The sequence below is a fragment of the Oncorhynchus kisutch genome, linkage group LG22 (assembly GCF_002021735.2).
Source record: "Oncorhynchus kisutch isolate 150728-3 linkage group LG22, Okis_V2, whole genome shotgun sequence".
Classification (NCBI taxonomy): domain Eukaryota; kingdom Metazoa; phylum Chordata; class Actinopteri; order Salmoniformes; family Salmonidae; genus Oncorhynchus; species Oncorhynchus kisutch.
The window spans coordinates 24153831-24171231 of record NC_034195.2 but is presented as its reverse complement, the minus strand read 5'-3'; the positions used below and the strand labels follow the sequence as shown (position 1 = coordinate 24171231).

Sequence of the window (17401 nt, the reverse complement as noted above, 5' to 3'; positions counted from 1 at the left end):
TGATGATATTGTACACCTCTGTGGTTTAGATATGCATTCTGTTCTTAATAATTTCATACTTGTGAAACATATCTTACCTTAAATGATTTATTTTTTTAAATCTATGCATGGAGTCTGACATGGAGTCAAAACAGTAAAAATTGACAAATGTTATGACTGACTTTTTTCTTATTTCAACAAAACATATTTTTTCATCTAACCTAGGCAGTCGATAGTGCAGGTCTAGCACACTATCATGGCTTGATGTGCATTCCCAGTAATACACTCGTGTCCCCCATGGACCTGCTCATACATAAAGCATCCTCCAGGCTGCAAAGGCATCATTTTCCTCCTTAACTAGCTTTAATGGTGAGAAGTGGATCAAAAAAAGGGGGAAATATATGCATTCTTTCTTTGAAACATCGTAATTTGTCCATAATCAGCAAATGGTTGTGGTAAAAGGCCTTGTCGCCATTAAAGCTGGTTGAGAAAAATTATGCCTTCACAGCCTGAATGGAGGATGCTTTATGTACGAGCCAGTCCACAGGGGACACAAGTGTATTACCAGGAATGCACATCAAGCCTAGACGATCAGCTGCCTGAACTAGAGATCATCATGCAACACATTTCAGTCTCTCAGCTCTCTGATGGTGGTGCTTTTCTTCGTACTGCCTTGGACAGTGCTTGCTGAATGACAGGGTAGAGTTTGAAACACCCCTCAATGCATGTGCGCACATCCCCAGTCAGGGTGTCCTCGCCCATCTCGCCATCCGATTGTAGTCCAGAAATCTGGTTCAGACTGGGCAGAAATGCAACTGTCAGGCTTCCCAAATTCTCCCTGGATCCTGAGGCCAAGTTGTATCCATTTTCCTCCAGAAAGGTAGGGTCGATAAGGTATGTGGCACCTTCCTGACGGATTGAGCATCCAAGAACCAGATCGTACATCTCTATACCTGCGTCCGCCAGCGCCATTGACGCACAGGTGACTGCATGTGCCAGGACGGCGCCGTCGTTTTCAAGGACCATTACATTTACTTCAATCTGAGAGCGAGGATACTTCTGCAAGCACACTCCTGGCCTCAGGCTCTCCAACAGCATCAGTGACAGATCCTTTTCATCGCTACCTTGAATCCACGAGCCTCTCTCTCGACAAGAGAATGGGGCAAATCTCATGTCAGTAATCAGTCTTCCGGATTTCATATCGGTCTCATCCTTGCGCTCAGTCTCTCTGGGTCCATACACACAGCAGATGAGCTTCGTGTTCCCAGCTTCAATGTAAGCTGAACCTTTGGCTTGACTTATCAGCCCACATCGGACAAAAACTGAACGGACATCCACTTGACCACGCTGCCTGCCATCTACCCTGGCGTCGTTGGAAGCGGTGGACTTCTTTACCGCGTTTTTACACAGAAAGAGAGATGGACTTTGAGACACTTCTGGGCCACGTACCCTTTTTGTATCAGTCGGCATGGTCGTGGAATAGTTCTTCCAAAAATGTTACTTACTTGGGCCGCGTGCTGTATTTGTCCAAATACTAGTTATTGCTAACTGCTTTTTCTGTTCCGGTTACTCGATGACTGTATGCTCGATTAGATCACATGGTACCGTGTGTGCGTCACCAAATATCTTCCCCGGCCATCACATTGTGCTTGTAGTTCCTCCTCACACATCTACTCACCTGTCACTTGCTGGACTGGAGTACAGAAATTAAACAAAAATAAATTCCACAGTGTATAGAATACAGTACATGCATTCTAATAATACATCAGGAAATATACATTATTTATTTGCAATCTACATATTGCTCTATAAGAGAAAATAAATAGACATTTCTATTGCATCAGCCATCGATAGCAGGTCGCGGGTTTGGCAATGATTGACAGTAAATTATAGCCAATAGAAACTGAGTACCAATGCAGTGACTATTCTGTCAAACCAATAGTGGCAGTGTAAATGCGGGAACACTGCATTTCACTTTGATTGTGCCAGCGTGGGGTGTCCGTGCGAGCGGTGACAGAAATAAAATAAAGATAAACGTTGTGAGTATGGGAAATGTTTAATTGATAGGAGTACAGTTAATGGTGCCTGTCATTGTTAAAATGGTTAAAACAGCGGATGTATGTCTAATATAGCTACTTAATTCGTTCGAATGTCGCGTATAGCTGACGTTTTCATTAATGACTTGAGAAATGAGAATGGCAATTATTCATACACCGTTGGATTATGCCTTACTACGGTATTAACTAGCTGGGTTTAAAGTTATCCCCATTAGCTAACTCTATTTAGCTAGTTACCTCTATATGGGCTGGCTAGCTAATATGGGTTAGCTAGCTAACCATTAAGAACGAATGTATTGCTAGTCAACGAATTTGCAAAGGGAGACGTGGAATGACTCAATGTAACCGCCTCATTTTAGCATCGGTTACAATTGCAGGATGAGCTTGCTGTAAAAAAAAATAAACAAGACCGTGCCGGCGGTCGTTAACTCGGTTGTCAGGACCGGGACTAGCTCAAACTCTAGGCGGCGTTTTGCCTTCTCCCTACAGTTTTCAGCATTAGCTTTGCCCACGAATAGCTGGTATGAACTACAACCCGACGCTACGTTAAGGTTTAGTATTGTCAATCATCGCCAATGACACAGCTTTCGAAGCATATGGCCCCTTCATCAGCAGTAAGTAATCATTCAATTAAAAAAGATAAACATACTGTAGCAGTTTTGCACAGGTCGATACAGCTATGGATGCCTCCATCTGACGAAACTAAACTTCCGCTATACACTTTCCGACTTAAAGCCGGTGTTCACTACACGATTTTGGCCAAGATTTAGCTGTCCCAGACACTTGAGATCGAAGACAAAATACCGATGTAGTTGGCGGCCGTCATTGACAGTCTTTTAATTTAATCGAGTCCAATACGCAATCTGAGGGCTATGGTTCTCGTCTTTGCAGTCAGACGTCCCTATATTTTAAACAGGTTTAATGTTATTTATTTATGTTTAAATATATTTGTTTAAGGTTGCTTTGAGCTTCAGTTTGTAGCTACGTTCAATCGAATCACGTCATTATTTCGCGGGAGGGAGTGGCTTCGACCATGTGAAAAATCTTGTAGTGTGTGACCACCAGCCCGTGCCACAGAGTTTAGTGTGCGCACCGCTATGTTGGCCACACTCACAAAAACTACTGGAAAGACGGTCGTTTAATGTAAGAGGCATAGCGATGTTAGGATTTTGAAAGTCGTGTAGTGTCCACCAGTCTTTACACACAGGTGTTAGGAGCATGTAAGATAGCTAATTAGCACACCTCTTGAATTCCATCTGTTTTCTCTAAACAAGCACTGTAACATGGAGATATGGCATTGTGGGAATCAATTTAACCTTTTTTTTTAAATGTTATTATTTTATTTCGGTCCTTATGCTTTGGGGCTCTGAACAGAACTCCCCCATACAGAAGACTATTTCATCCAATTACTCTCATTGGAAGCAAGGACACAGAATAATTTAATTGCAACTTTAGTTTGTTACCTACAGTATTCGGGCCTGCCTACCCATACCTTCTCCCTCACTGGCATTTCATGTGTTTGTTCCTAACTGTTTTTCCACTGTCTGTGTGATCGTCAGTCCTTTCAGAATGGACTCTTTGCTGCCTGCTGCTCAGATCCGTGAGAAGTTCATCGACTTCTTCCGTTGCCATGAACACCAGTATGTCCATTCATCCGCCACCATACCTTTGGATGACCCCACACTGCTCTTCGCTAATGCAGGCATGAACCAGGTATGCAGCAATACTGTCCCTTCCCCCATACTTCTCCCCTGGCATGAACCAGGTACGCAGCAATACTATCCCTTCCCCATACTTCTCCCCTGGCATGAACCAGGTATGCAGCAATACTATCCCTTCCCCCATACTTCTCCCCTGCAGTTCTGTAGAGAGTGTTGCTCTATTGGCTAATTAAAGCCTCAACTCAGTGGATGTGTCTTAGCACAGTGGAATAATACCCTCTGGAAGTGTATTGTTCTTAAAAAGATGTCTCCTAAACTCATACATTCTGTCCATATTTGAAGCTTTTAGAGTAGAATAGACTTTGAAGTATACTCATCCCAATTTAACGCTATCTTTCTTACCCACCCTCTCTCTTTGTCCACCTATCCAACCTCCCCTTCCAGTTCAAACCTATCTTCCTGAACACCATTGATCCGTCCCACCCCATGGCCAGACTCAAGCGTGCAGCTAACACACAGAAGTGCATCCGCGCTGGGGGCAAGCACAATGACCTGGATGATGTGGGCAAGGACGTGTACCACCACACCTTCTTTGAGATGCTGGGCTCCTGGTCCTTCGGAGACTACTTTAAAGTAAGTCATGGAGACCGGATGTTAGATACGGTAGTAGTCATCTCATCTGTAATGACGTTGCAACATTGTAACAAGTCTCTCAAGATAGTGTTTGCGTGTTGGGAAGATTAATTGATTATATATCTCTTATTTCCTTTCCTGCTGACTCCTCTCCCTGCAGCACCTTGCTTGTACGATGGCCCTGGAGCTGCTGACTAAGGAATTTGGGATTCCCATCGAGCGTCTGTACGTAACCTACTTCGGGGGTCATGAAGAAGCTGGGCTGGATCCAGATCTGGAGTGTAAACAGATATGGCTGGACCTCGGGTAAGTGAGTTTCAGGAGTAGGAAATTCTTGTCAGGTCGAATAAGGCCATTATATATCCAAATCTACCTGAATGATAGAAATAGGCTGCACTCTTTCTATTCTTGTGATTGTGGTCAGTAACACTGTGTTGGGTGATAATTCTCTCAGGGTACTGTTCCCTTTTCGAACCTCTAGACGCCACTTTGCTGGTTACAAAAACAGTCTTGTGAGAACAGTCATGTTCTCGCTCTGTGCTCGTGTTCCCTCCCAACCTGCTCCTACTGTAACCTCTCTCTTCTGAGTCTCACTTGGGAAGGATTTATTAGTTGGATTCCATTGCAAAACGTTTCGTAATGAGCAATGGAAACCATTTAGCGTTTACTTTAGGAACCAAATTGAAGCAAACGGTACCGAACAGGGAGGGACCTTACATGAATTTATCCAATAGAACCTTTCGTTTTTGTAGAAAAATATTTTCTACAGGAATATGACTAATGAATACACCCCTGTTTTACCTGTGTCTCCTCCCTGGGTGACAGAATGGACGAGGCTCGTATTATACCCGGCAGCATGAAGGATAACTTCTGGGAGATGGGGGACACAGGTCCTTGTGGGCCCTGCAGTGAGATCCACTTTGACCGCATCGGGGGGAGAGATGCAGGCCACCTGGTCAATATGGATGACCCCAATGTGCTGGAGATTTGGAACCTGGTGTTCATCCAGTACAACAGGTAATTAATTTATAAATAGCTGTAAAATATGTGACCGACTGACTTAATTGGGTCTCATGTAGCAAAATTTGAATGGTGTTTTTTTACATTGGATAAAAGTAGACTCAGAGCTAGAAAATGGTATATCATACACTATAGTTGAGGAACAATGGGAAAGTAATTCTGCTTAACAAGTTTATCAACTTTCAACTTTACTTTTGAGAAAATTGTCCTTGAATGTTTTGGTTCACCTACTGGAGAGCTCTTTGTCTACACCTATTTAGCAACGTTCCAGCTTCTTAAGCCTCACCCATCTCTTTAAGGATTCACTTGTGAGTCCATGTGCTAAACAGTGAGTACTGTAGTGTACAACCAAAGATTTCAAGACTAAATGCTGGTTTATACTACATCTATCGACACGCGTGTCTGCATACAGTTGTCGCAGTGACATCATGAACATTCTATTGTCATCCAACATCAAACTTGTCGTTATGAAAAAGTATAAACACAAAAACGATAGTCTGCATGACATCAGCAGCCTGGTGGTCCAAAATAGTTTAACTGGTGTATTTTAAAGCCAATAAAACCCATCTGTTTAAAAACTAATTTAGTATACAGTGAATTTGGGAAAGTATTCAGACCACTTGACTTTTTCCACATTTTGTTACATTACAGCCTTATTCTAAAATGGATTAAATAAATCAAAACATCTCAAATCTACACACACCATAATAAAAAAGTGAACCGGTTTTTAGATTTTTTTTGCAAATTTGTTAAAATAACACACCTTTACTAACATGTTCAGGCCCTCTGCTATGAGACTCAAAATTGAGCTCTGGTGCATCTTGTTTCCATTGATCATCCTTGATGTTTCTGCAACTTGATTGGAGTCAACCTGTGGTAAATTCAATTGATTGGACTTATTTTGGAAAGGCACACACCTGTCTATATAAAGGTCCCTTTGTTGACAGTGCATGTCAGAGCAAAAACCAAGCCATGAGGTCGGATGAATTGTCCGTAGAGCTTCGAGACAGGATTGTGTAGAGGCACAGATCTGGGGAAGGGTACTAAAAAATATCTGCAGCATTGAAGGTCCCCAAGAACATAGTGGCCTCCATTATTTTTAAATGGAAGAAGTTTGGAACCACCAAGACTCTTCCTAGAGCTGGCCGCCTGTCCAAACTGAGCAATCAGGGGAGAAGGGCCTTGGTATGGGAGGTGACCTAGAGCCTGATGTTCACTCTGACAGAGCTCCAGAGTTCCTCTGTGGAGATGGGAGAACCTTCCAGAAGGATATCCATCTCCATAGCACTCCACCAATCAGGCATTTGTGCTAGAGTGGCCATACGGAAGCCACTCCTCAGTAAAAGGCACATGACAGCCCACTTGGAGTTTACCAAAAGGCACCTAAAGGACTCTGACCATGAAAAACAAGATTCTCTGGTCTGATGAAACCAATATTGAACTCTTTTTTTTTTTTTGTGTGTGTGTTTTTTGTTGCCTGAATGCCAAGCGTCACATCTGGAGGAAACCTGGCACCATCCCTACGGTGAAGCATGGTTGCGGCAGCATCATGCTGTGGGATTGTTTTTCAGCGGCAGGGAGTGGTAGACTAGTCAGGATCGAGGGAAAGATGAACGGAGCAAAGAACAGAGAGATCCTGGATGAAAACCTGCTCTAGAGCACTCAGGACCTCAGACTGGGATGAAGGTTCACCTTCCAACAGGACAACGACCCTAAGCACACAGCCAGGGCAACGCAGGAGTCTCTGAATGTCCTTGAGTGGCCCAGCCAGATCCCGGACTTGAACCCGATCAAACATCTCTGGAGAGACCTGAAAATACCTGTGCAGCGACACTCCCCATCCAACCTGACAGAGGTTGAGAAGAATGGGAGTAACTCCCTAAATACAGGTGTGCCAAGATTGTGCCAAAGAACACTCAAGGTTATAATCGCAGCCAAAGGTGCTTCAACAAAGTACTGAGTGAAGGGTCTGAATACTGATGTAAATGTAATGTTTTATTTTTTTATACACTTGAAAAATTATTAACAACCTGTTTTCGATTCGTCATTATGGGGAATTGTGTGGAGATTAAGGGAATTATTTTTTATAAAAAAAATTATCAATTTTAGAATAAGGCTGTAACATAACAAAATGTGGAAGTCACTGGGTCTGAATACTTTCCGAATGCACTGTATGTCAATCTAGCAAACCAGGCAACTTTTGAACAATATTTTTGTTAGTTTCTAGCTTGTAAGCTAGCTAGTAACGTTAAGTTAGTTGACTAGCCAGTTCTAATAATGACCATATCCTATAGCTGACAACGTCTTAACTTTACAGGAAAATGAACTCCCAACTAGAGGTCGACTGATTATGATTTTTCAAAGCCGATAACGATTAGTGGAGGACAAAAAAAGCCGATACCGATTAATTGGCCACACACACATTTTTGTAATAATGACAATTGCAACAATACTGAATGAACACTTATTTGAACTTAATATCATGCATATTATGGGTGTTTTTAAGGTGATTCCACGGGTTGGTGTTATTTTTTGATTTAGCTGTTGCCGACCCCATGCTTACATCTTTATCACAAATAAGTCACCTTGCTTTCCCTGGTGCCAATTCCATGTAATAGTCCCACACTGGTGCTCTGCTTTTCGCTGCCATCTGTAAAACACACACACATACAGCTCTGAAGTGACAATGATACTGAAGAGGAGGAGACATACTCTCAACTGTTTGAATAAAAATAGAGTAAGTTGCCTGTGATGAATGTTGAAAACAAAAACTGTAATTTCTATATGCAGGAAATCCTAATTTAATAATGGGCATGGTAAGAATTGACTACTTTCTAGCAAAATCTGAAAAGCGGTTCCTTCACTCATTTATTCCATAGGATATTTTTAGATTCACTTAAAATAAGGTCTGTTACGTGTAGGCTTACACCACCTTGCCAATTTTATAACTGTGTAGATATCCATAGGACAAGGTAACTCTGATAATTTTTTTTGTAGAGTGGATTGATGAAAATATGTTGACACGTTACCTTATCCTAGTGAGATTTACACGGGTATCAAAATGCCGAGGCGGTTTAAGCCTGCACTAAACACAGACCTTATTTGAAGTAGATCAAGACATTCTCTATGGAAGCCACAAATTATTACAGGAATTATAACGCGTCAACTATTTATCTCTAAACCATATACCTTTGACTATTACGAGCCTGCTACCCCTCAGCCAGACAGCTCTATCAAATCATAGACTTAACTATAATAAACACACAGAAATACGAGCCTTAGTTTCCGGGTTTGACCTATCACCTCGAAAACAAAACGTTTATTCCGTTCCGTATTTTATCCAACGGGTGGCATCCATGAGTTTAAATATTCCTGTTACATTGCACAACCTTCAATGTTATGTCATAATTATGTAAAATTCTGGCAAATTAGTTCGCAATGAGCCAGGCTGCCCAAACTGTTGCATATACCCTGACTCTGCGTGCAATGACCGCAAGAGGTGACACAATTTCCCCTGCTTAATATTGCCTGCTAACCTGGATTTATTTTAGCTAAATATGCAGATTTAAAATATATACTTGTGTATTGATTTTAAGAAAGGCATTGATGTTTATGGTTAAGTATACATTGGAATAACGACAGTCGTTGATTGATTGTTTTTTATAAGGTAAGTTTAATACTAGCTAGCAACTTACCTTGGCTTACTGCATTTGTGTAAAATCTGTCGATCTGCCCCTGAACAAGGCAGTTAACCCACCGTTCCTAGGCCGTCATTGAAAATAGGAATGTGTTCTTAACTGACTTGCCTAGTTAAATAAATGTGCAAAAAAATAAAAACATATATTTTTTAATATCAGCGTCCCCAAAAAAAAAATTCCGATTGTTATAACTCGGTCGACCTCTACTCCCCCAACAATCATTATTTACAAGTTAATTGGTGAGCTAATTACAGAAAATAGCTTACGGTTGAGAGTGTTTCAAAATAAAAGCAGGACATTCTCCCTGAGAATTAAAAAAAAAACTTGGACACCTGTTGGCCTAACGTTATATCCTAATTTGACTTTGGTGCAGGTCGTTCTTTTTTTGTCCCATGCACAGGATACAGAAGCTGTAAACCGTACAGTGAAATGGTTACTTGCATAGTGGAGTCTTTTTGGTTTAGACATGTAGCTAGCTAAACAATGAACCATAATCCAAACTTTATGAATCTACAGGTAGCTAAAATTAGGCTATAACTAGCAATACGAATAATATTACTACATAGATCATAGACGTAATGTTAGCTAGCGAGCAGCCAGCTAACATTAGCTATCTAGCTAACAGTACGCTTTAACTTGAAATGAAAACAACCTTTGACAAAATGAGAAATATAATACAGTGCCTTGCGAAAGTATTCGGCCCCCTTGAACTTTGCGACCTTTTGCCACATTTCAGGCTTCAAACATAAAGAGATAAAACTGTATTTTTTTGTGAAGAATCAACAACAAGTGGGACACAATCATGAAGTGGAACGACATTTATTGGATATTTCAAACTTTTTTAACAAATCAAAAACTGAAAAATTTGGCGTGCAAAATTATTCGCCCCCCTTAAGTTAATACTTTGTACCGCCACCTTTTGCTGCGATTACAGCTGTAAGTCGCTTGGGGTATGTCTCTATCAGTTTTGCACATCGAGAGACTGACATTTTTTCCCATTCCTCCTTGCAAAACAGCTCGAGCTCAGTGAGGTTGGATGGAGAGCATTTGTGAACAGCAGTTTTCAGTTCTTTCCACAGATTCGATTGGATTCAGGTCTGGACTTTGAATTGGCCATTCTAACACCTGGATATGTTTATTTTTTTAACCATTCCATTGTAGATTTTGCTTTATGTTTTGGCTCATTGTCTTGTTGGAAGACAAATCTCCGTCCCAGTCTCAGGTCTTTTGCAGACTCCATCAGGTTTTCTTCCAGAATGGTCCTGTATTTGGCTCCATCCATCTTCCCATCAATTTTAACCACCTTCCCTGTCCCTGCTGAAGAAAAGCAGGCCCAAACCATGATGCTGCCACCACCATGTTTGACAGTGGGGATGGTGTGTTCAGGGTGATGAGCTGTGTTGCTTTTACGCCAAACATAACGTTTTGCATTGTTGCCAAAATGTTCAATTTTGGTTTCATCTGACCAGAGCACCTTCTTCCACATGTTTGGTGTGTCTCCCAGGTGGCTTGTGGCAAACCTTAAACGACACTTGTTATGGATATCTTTAAGAAATGGCTTTCTTCTTGCCACTCTTCCATAAAGGCCAGATTTGTGCAATATACGACTGATTGTTGTCCTATGGACAGAGTCTCCCACCTCAGCTGTAGATCTCTGCAGTTCATCCAGAGTGATCATGGGCCTCTTGGCTGCATCTCTGATCAGTCTTCTCCTTGTATGAGCTGAAAGTTTAGAGGGACGGCCAGGTCTTGGTAGATTTGCAGTGGTCTGATACTCCTTCCATTTCAATATTATCGCTTGCACAGTGCTCCTTGGGATGTTTAAAGCTTGGGAAATCTTTTTGTATCCAAATCCGGCTTTAAATTTCTTCACAACAGTATCTCGGACCTGCCTGGTGTGTTCCTTGTTCTTCATGATGCTCTCTGCGCTTTTAACGGACCTCTGAGACTATCACAGTGCAGGTGCATTTATACGGAGACTTGATTACACACAGGTGGATTGTATGTATCATCATTAGTCATTTAGGTCAACATTGGATCATTCAGAGATCCTCACTGAACTTCTGGAGAGAGTTTGCTGCACTGAAAGTAAAGGGGCTGAATAATTTTGCGCGCCCAATTTTTCAGTTTTTGATTTGTTAAAAAAGTTTGAAATATCCAATAAATGTCGTTCCACTTCATGATTGTGTCCCACTTGTTGTTGATTCTTCACAAAAAAATACAAGGGGGCGGAATACTTTCGCAAGGCACTGTATATCAAAATGTAGCTACCTAGACTCTGTCACGGATTCCATGGTTGCCCTTAGTTTGAAGATGTAATCCGGAGACGGGTGTTTTTTTTTTTTTTCAAGGCAAAACCAACTAGGCATCTAATTTTACAATTGTATTCGTATTTAAGATGGCATACAAGTTTGTTAAGGCACATGAAAGTTCCCATGTTCCAGAAGGCATTTCTGCCATACATTTTGATAAATCTTTTTACATTCAAATGTATATCCTGTAAAGTAGTGACACGCGACACGCCTAGTTTTCTGAAACCAATAAGAATATTGTCCTGTGTAAGTCCTGTGTAATGCACATGCAGATGTGCGTAGATGCAGGATCTGGCTGAACCTGTTCCTCCCCCACCAGGGAGTCTGAGACAGAGCTGAAGCCCCTGCCTAAGAAGAGCATTGATACAGGCATGGGTCTGGAGCGTCTGGTCTCTGTGCTGCAGAATAAGATGTCCAACTACGACACAGACCTTTTCATCCCCTACTTCCAGGCCATCCAGAAGGCAAGCACCACTACCAAACACTATTTACTCTCTGGGTGCTCTGAATGACTTGTCTGACAGTACCATTGTGGTTGTTCTGAACAGGGTACAGGAGCCAGGGACTACACAGGAAAGGTTGGTCTTGAGGACGTAGATGGCATTGACATGGCCTACCGTGTCCTGGCTGACCACGCCCGCACCATCACCATCGCCCTCTCTGACGGTGGCAGGCCAGACAACACAGGAAGAGGGTGAGCCCTTTTAACTGTCTGGCTGACTGTCTTTGGCCTATGTTTGTGTGAACATCAATCTCTTAATGTGCACATTTTAACCTTCTCCCTCTGTGTGTTCAGATATGTGTTGAGGAGGATCCTGCGTCGTGCTGTGAGGTACTCTCACGAGAAGCTGGGTGCTCAAAAAGGCTTCTTTGCTACCCTAGTTGACGTGGTGGTAGAGTCCCTGGTAAGAAAGTCATCCCACTTTTCATGTTATTCACCATCTCTCCTTTTGTCTTCGTCCTTTCCTGTTTTCCTCTGCTGTCTCCTCGAAGGTGGAAAAATCTGTCATTCTGGCCTTGAGCAAGGCAGTTAACTCCCAACAACAACTGCTCCCAGGGTGGTTGACGGTGATTTTAGAGCAGCAACCCGCACCAACCTAATTGGGTAGGGTTAAATGTGGAAGATACATTTCAGTTGTGCATCTGACTAGGTATCCCCTTTCCCTCTCCAGGGCGATGCCTTCCCTGAGTTGAAGAAAGACCCAGACATGGTAAAGGACATCATCAACGAGGAAGAGGAGCAGTTCCTCAAGACACTCAGCAGGGGGCGAAAGATCCTGGACAGAAAGATCCAGAGTCTGGGAGACAGCAAGACCATCCCTGGTACTGAAGGGCTACATTAGCAAATTGGATTAATTCGAAACATTTACCTTGTCAAAACAAAATGCTTTTTTAAAACCCTTTTTCTCTTCTCTCCCTGTGAAGGTGACACCGCCTGGTTGCTGTATGACACATACGGTTTCCCCCTGGATCTCACTGCCCTAATTGCTGAGGAGAGGGGGATGATGGTGGATGTTGCTGCTTTTGAGGAGGAGAAGAAGGCAGCCCAGGTGAGAGAGAAATGGTGACCAGTAGAAAAGATGGAGCCTTGGATTGGCATGGAGTTGATGTGGATTTTTGAATTTGCCTGTAGAGGTGGGAAATGTACTGCTTTGTGAATGTCTACAGACATGAATGCTTTCCTCTGTCAGCATTTCTCAGTCAGTATTGCACTGTAAGTGACAAGTGCCTTGTTCTTCTTATTAGATCATCGGTATTTTCAATACATTACAGCTCCATTACTTGCAGTGTTAATTCGTACTGAAAAGCTCCATTCCATGTTGAGTGAAGGGCCAAATCACTTCAATAAGGTCATATGATATCAGGGCTAAACATGCCATTTGGCTTTCTAACTAAATAATGAGTATGATGTTTCCACATAATGAATGACTGATTCATGATTGGTGTAAAGTTAGTTGAAAGTTTATTCAATGTAAATAGAACGGGGATTGGGCTGTCTCATCCATGTCCCTCCCACTCAGGTTAAGTCCCAGGGGAAGGGCTCTGGGGATGAGGACCACATCATGCTGGACATCTATGCCATCGAGGACCTTCGCAACAAAGGCATCGCTGCTACTGACGACGTACTCAAGTACAGCTACAGTGCTGACGACAGCGGCAAATATGGTGAGAGACGCAAATAAAATCAGCTCAGTTTTATTAACCAACTCAGAAAGATGGTTTGCTTGGTATTTATTCAAATTGCTTTCTTGCTTGTGTCTGTTTTAATCCCTGTATATTTCTCTGGTTGTCCCAGTGTTTGAGCAGGCTGTGAGCACGGTGCTGGCTCTGAGGAGGGAGCGTGCTTTTGTGGATGAGGTGACGACAGGGCAGGAGTGTGGGGTTCTGCTGGACAAGACTTCGTTCTATGCGGAGCAGGGAGGACAGAGTTTCGACGAGGGCTACATGCTGAGAGAGGACGACTCTGTAGATGATGTAAGGACCTACAGAGAGGACAGACCGGCCAGTTGTAAAGCCATATTAGACATGAATGTTGGCAGCAGGTAGCCTAGTGGTTAAGAGCGTTAGGCCAGTAGGTGGAAGGTCGCTGGTTCGAATCCCCACTCGGTGGAATGTCTGTCGATGTGCCCTTGAGCAAGGCACTTAATCCTAATTGCTCCTCTAAGTCCCTCTGCTAAATGACTGTAATGTAATTCTCTGTCTCCCTCTCACACCACATTTACTCCCTTCTTCAGAGGATGGAGTTCACAGTGAAGAACACTCAGGTTCGGGGTGGATACGTGCTGCATGTAGGGACGGTTTACGGCACTCTGAAGGTTGGAGATAACGTCATTCTGCATGTGGATGAGGTAATGCATCACTCAAAAGTACATTTTAATGACTAAATTTCGTGATCTTTTCTTAACTGCCTTGAGATTGAAAAGTTATTACATCTCTACTGTCCAAACCCCCCCCCCCCCCCCTCCTCCCCAGGCTCGTCGTAGGCCCATCATGAGTAACCACACTGCCACCCACATCCTGAACTTTGCCCTGAGGGATGTCCTGGGAGAGGCTGACCAGCGTGGCTCACTGGTGGCTCCTGACCGCCTGCGCTTTGACTTCACCGCCAAAGGTGCTCTGAGCACAGAAGAGGTGCGACGCACAGAGGAGATTGCCTGCACAATGATCCGCGATGCAAAGGTGAGAGGTCACTGAAAGTATGAGTAGGGGGTATGTTAATTTCTGTTTGATCAAGTGTTGTTTTTACAGAGTTCTTTGGTTGCTGGTGTTATTGATCTAGGGCCTGTTGTCTATTGTTCTATTTGAGTATTCCTTGACTGTTTCCTTGCCTTATTGCACCTTAACATTCTGTATCGTCTCCTGTTTTCTTTTATACACTGTCACCCCAAGGCTCCTGTCATCCTTTTCTCCTCCTCACAGAATGCACTGTTTTCAAGCGTGTATTACCAAGTCACGACATCAGCTCTTTCTGTCTCTCTACAGCCTGTCTATGCCATGGATACCCCCCTGGCAGCAGCTAAAGCCATCCAGGGTCTGCGTGCTGTGTTTGATGAGACCTACCCTGACCCGGTGCGCGTGGTGTCCATTGGCATCCCCGTGGCTGACCTCCTGGCTGACCCCAGCAGCACTGACGGCTTCTTCACCTCCATCGAGTTCTGCGGAGGAACGTGAGTTCACAGCTCCCCTTGCCGTTGCTTTACATAATTATATCTCATGATTCAGAAATACAGAGATGTTGTTTGAGAATTTACTGTGAGACTGTTGCTCAGAATGTACAGAATACAACCATCTGTAACTTCAGGCACTTGCGGAACTCTGGCCATGCTGCACCTTTTGTCATCGTGTCAGAGGAGGCCATCGCCAAGGGAATCCGCCGTATCGTCGCAGTGACAGGAGCAGAAGCACAGAAGGTGAGAGGACAGAAAGGTTCCCAACCATTACTGGATGCTTGACATTCGTGTTCTACATTATACTACAGGTTCTTAGTCAAATCACTGGGTGATGATGGGTATAGGTATCACTCTTTCTTAACTGCTATTTACTCAACGGTAACTGACTAGCTTGAATCCTGTCCCCACCCTGCTCTGTTAAGGCCCACAGGAAAGCAGATGCTCTGAGACAGTCTCTTTCTGCTCTGGGGGACAATGTGAAGGTTCAGACCGCCCCCAATAAAGACGTGCAGAAGGAAATCGCTGACATGACAGAGGTGAGAGCTGTCGCAGAACATCCAGCCCTTAATGAGCCGTGTCCGTCTGTGTGTTTACTTACTATGTCTCTGTTCTGTGTTGCAGTTTCTGGGCATGGCAGTGATCTCCCAGTGGCAGAAGGATAAGATGAGGGAAGCCCTGAAGGGCTTGAAGAAGACCATGGATGACCTGGACCGCGCCAGCAAGGCTGATGTCCAGAAAAGGGTACGAGAGAGGGTCCAGACATGGGGGTTTAGGGGGGGGGGGGGGGGGGGTTCATAGAAACTGATATACTATGTAGGCTGTGTAGTTGGAGTATGCAGGTCATTCTATATGAAGGTCATTCTATATGAATGGTGTTTTCCTCATGTTCTCTGGTTCAGCTTGTCTTTAATTGCTATATTCTCTCTGCCTCCCCTCCCCCAGGTTCTTGAAAAGACCAAGGAGATGATTGACAGCAGCCCTAACCAGCCGCTGGTAGTTATGGAGATGGAAAGCGGAGCCTCTGCCAAGGTAACAGCATCATTTTCTCTCATCTACAGCCAACCCTACCACTGTGGGGAATTACAACACACCACGGCACAGATTATCCCTAAATTCGAATCAGACATTTGTCTAATTCCACTTCTATTTTCTAACCCTTTCACTGTGTATTTTTGTGTCCCAGGCTCTGAATGAGTCTCTGAAGCTGCTGAAGACCCAGTCCCCCCAGACTGCTGCTATGCTCTTCACCGTAGACAACGATGCTGGAAAGATCATCTGTTTATGCCAGGTGCCCCAGGTAAGCCATGTGCTCAACCTGTGTGTTTACATCCATTCACAGATTAGCTCCTTATGTGTGCTTATTGCAATAACCTTACATTTTATTTGGGACAGTATCTTATCTGTTGACTTTCTCCTCTACCAGGATGTGGCCAACCGGGGTCTGAAGGCCAGTGAGTGGGTGCAGGAGCTCTGCCCTCTGATGGATGGCAAAGGTGGTGGCAAGGATATGTCTGCCCAGGCAACTGGCAGGAACACACACTGCATAGAGGAGGCTTTGCAGATGGCCAACCAGTTTGCCCAACTTAAACTGAGTGAAAACGAATAGAGAGGAGGCTGGGGTGTGGTGAATGATTATGGGGAAAGATCCCACGATCCAACCCCACTGGAATGTTCCAGCTCTGTTCTCTGTGACTCTGAACTGGACGTTCCAGAAAATTGTATAGAAACATTCACCCATCCAAAGGTTAGAAAGGGAAGCAGATACAAGAGCCCCCTTTCTCTGCAATTTTAAGGAGGATAACATGGTTTTGATCCATGCACAATTTGATGGCTCCCTGCAAGATCTGTGGTCGAAGGATTAGGTGATCAAATGATTGATAGGTGTACGAAGATGCTACCCCCAACATCCTACCTGATCTGTCCTGTATTAGTCCTCCTTCCATCCTCTCCTCCCACTTTAACTAACGATGAAAATACTCAACGGTAAACTGCTTCAGTTCATTGCTTGTTTCTCTCTATTTCATTGGCCTCTTCCATGTCATTGTGTTTCACTTCCCCTCCCGGACTGTGGGGAGATGTGTTCTCTGCAGACTGTCTTTCCTGCCATTTGTAATGTACATTCACAACAGCAACCGTGGCACCTGTCAGCGCCACCAGCTGTGTAACAGTTTTATTGTCTGTCATCTCTCAATATTAATGTAGTCAATTAATAATGAATTTAAATAAACGGGTGACATGACATTGTGAATTCTGTGAAATGCATTTTATTGCCACTTATGAATGTCACAACACATTCATGCCTTGATGAATTCCATATTGTGGAAGAAAAATACTGATAACACTAGATTTCTTAATTTCTCCTCCTACTAG

General features: G+C 43.5%; 2 protein-coding genes across 4 annotated transcripts; one reads left to right on the top strand and one right to left on the bottom strand.

The window, feature by feature from the left end:
• Nucleotides 1–73: 73 nt before the first annotated feature.
• Nucleotides 74–1666, bottom strand: exosc6 (exosome component 6). The gene has a single exon (XM_031801207.1). It carries the CDS (start codon nucleotides 1447–1449, stop codon nucleotides 616–618), a length of 834 nt encoding a protein of 277 aa, XP_031657067.1. The 5' UTR covers nucleotides 1450–1666; the 3' UTR covers nucleotides 74–615.
• Nucleotides 1667–1891: 225 nt separating this feature from the next.
• Nucleotides 1892–17279, top strand: aars1 (alanyl-tRNA synthetase 1). Of its 3 annotated transcripts, none has more exons than XM_020456410.2 (21): nucleotides 1892–2018; nucleotides 3596–3749; nucleotides 4142–4330; nucleotides 4491–4636; nucleotides 5156–5347; nucleotides 11680–11824; nucleotides 11909–12054; nucleotides 12157–12265; nucleotides 12533–12683; nucleotides 12786–12910; nucleotides 13382–13526; nucleotides 13657–13835; nucleotides 14096–14209; nucleotides 14334–14540; nucleotides 14844–15028; nucleotides 15163–15271; nucleotides 15454–15567; nucleotides 15653–15772; nucleotides 15974–16060; nucleotides 16215–16328; nucleotides 16455–17279. In XM_020456410.2, the coding sequence occupies exons 2-21, from the start codon at nucleotides 3606–3608 to the stop codon at nucleotides 16635–16637; spliced, it is 2904 nt and encodes a 967-aa protein (XP_020311999.1). In that variant the 5' UTR covers nucleotides 1892–2018; nucleotides 3596–3605; the 3' UTR covers nucleotides 16638–17279. The 3 variants fall into 3 exon arrangements, with proteins under 3 accessions (XP_020311999.1, XP_031657065.1, XP_031657066.1); XM_031801205.1 differs by lacking the exon at nucleotides 1892–2018 and adding an exon at nucleotides 2043–2650 and having other exon boundaries at nucleotides 16455–17270; XM_031801206.1 differs by lacking the exon at nucleotides 1892–2018 and adding an exon at nucleotides 3115–3179 and having other exon boundaries at nucleotides 16455–17270.
• Nucleotides 17280–17401: the final 122 nt, after the last annotated feature.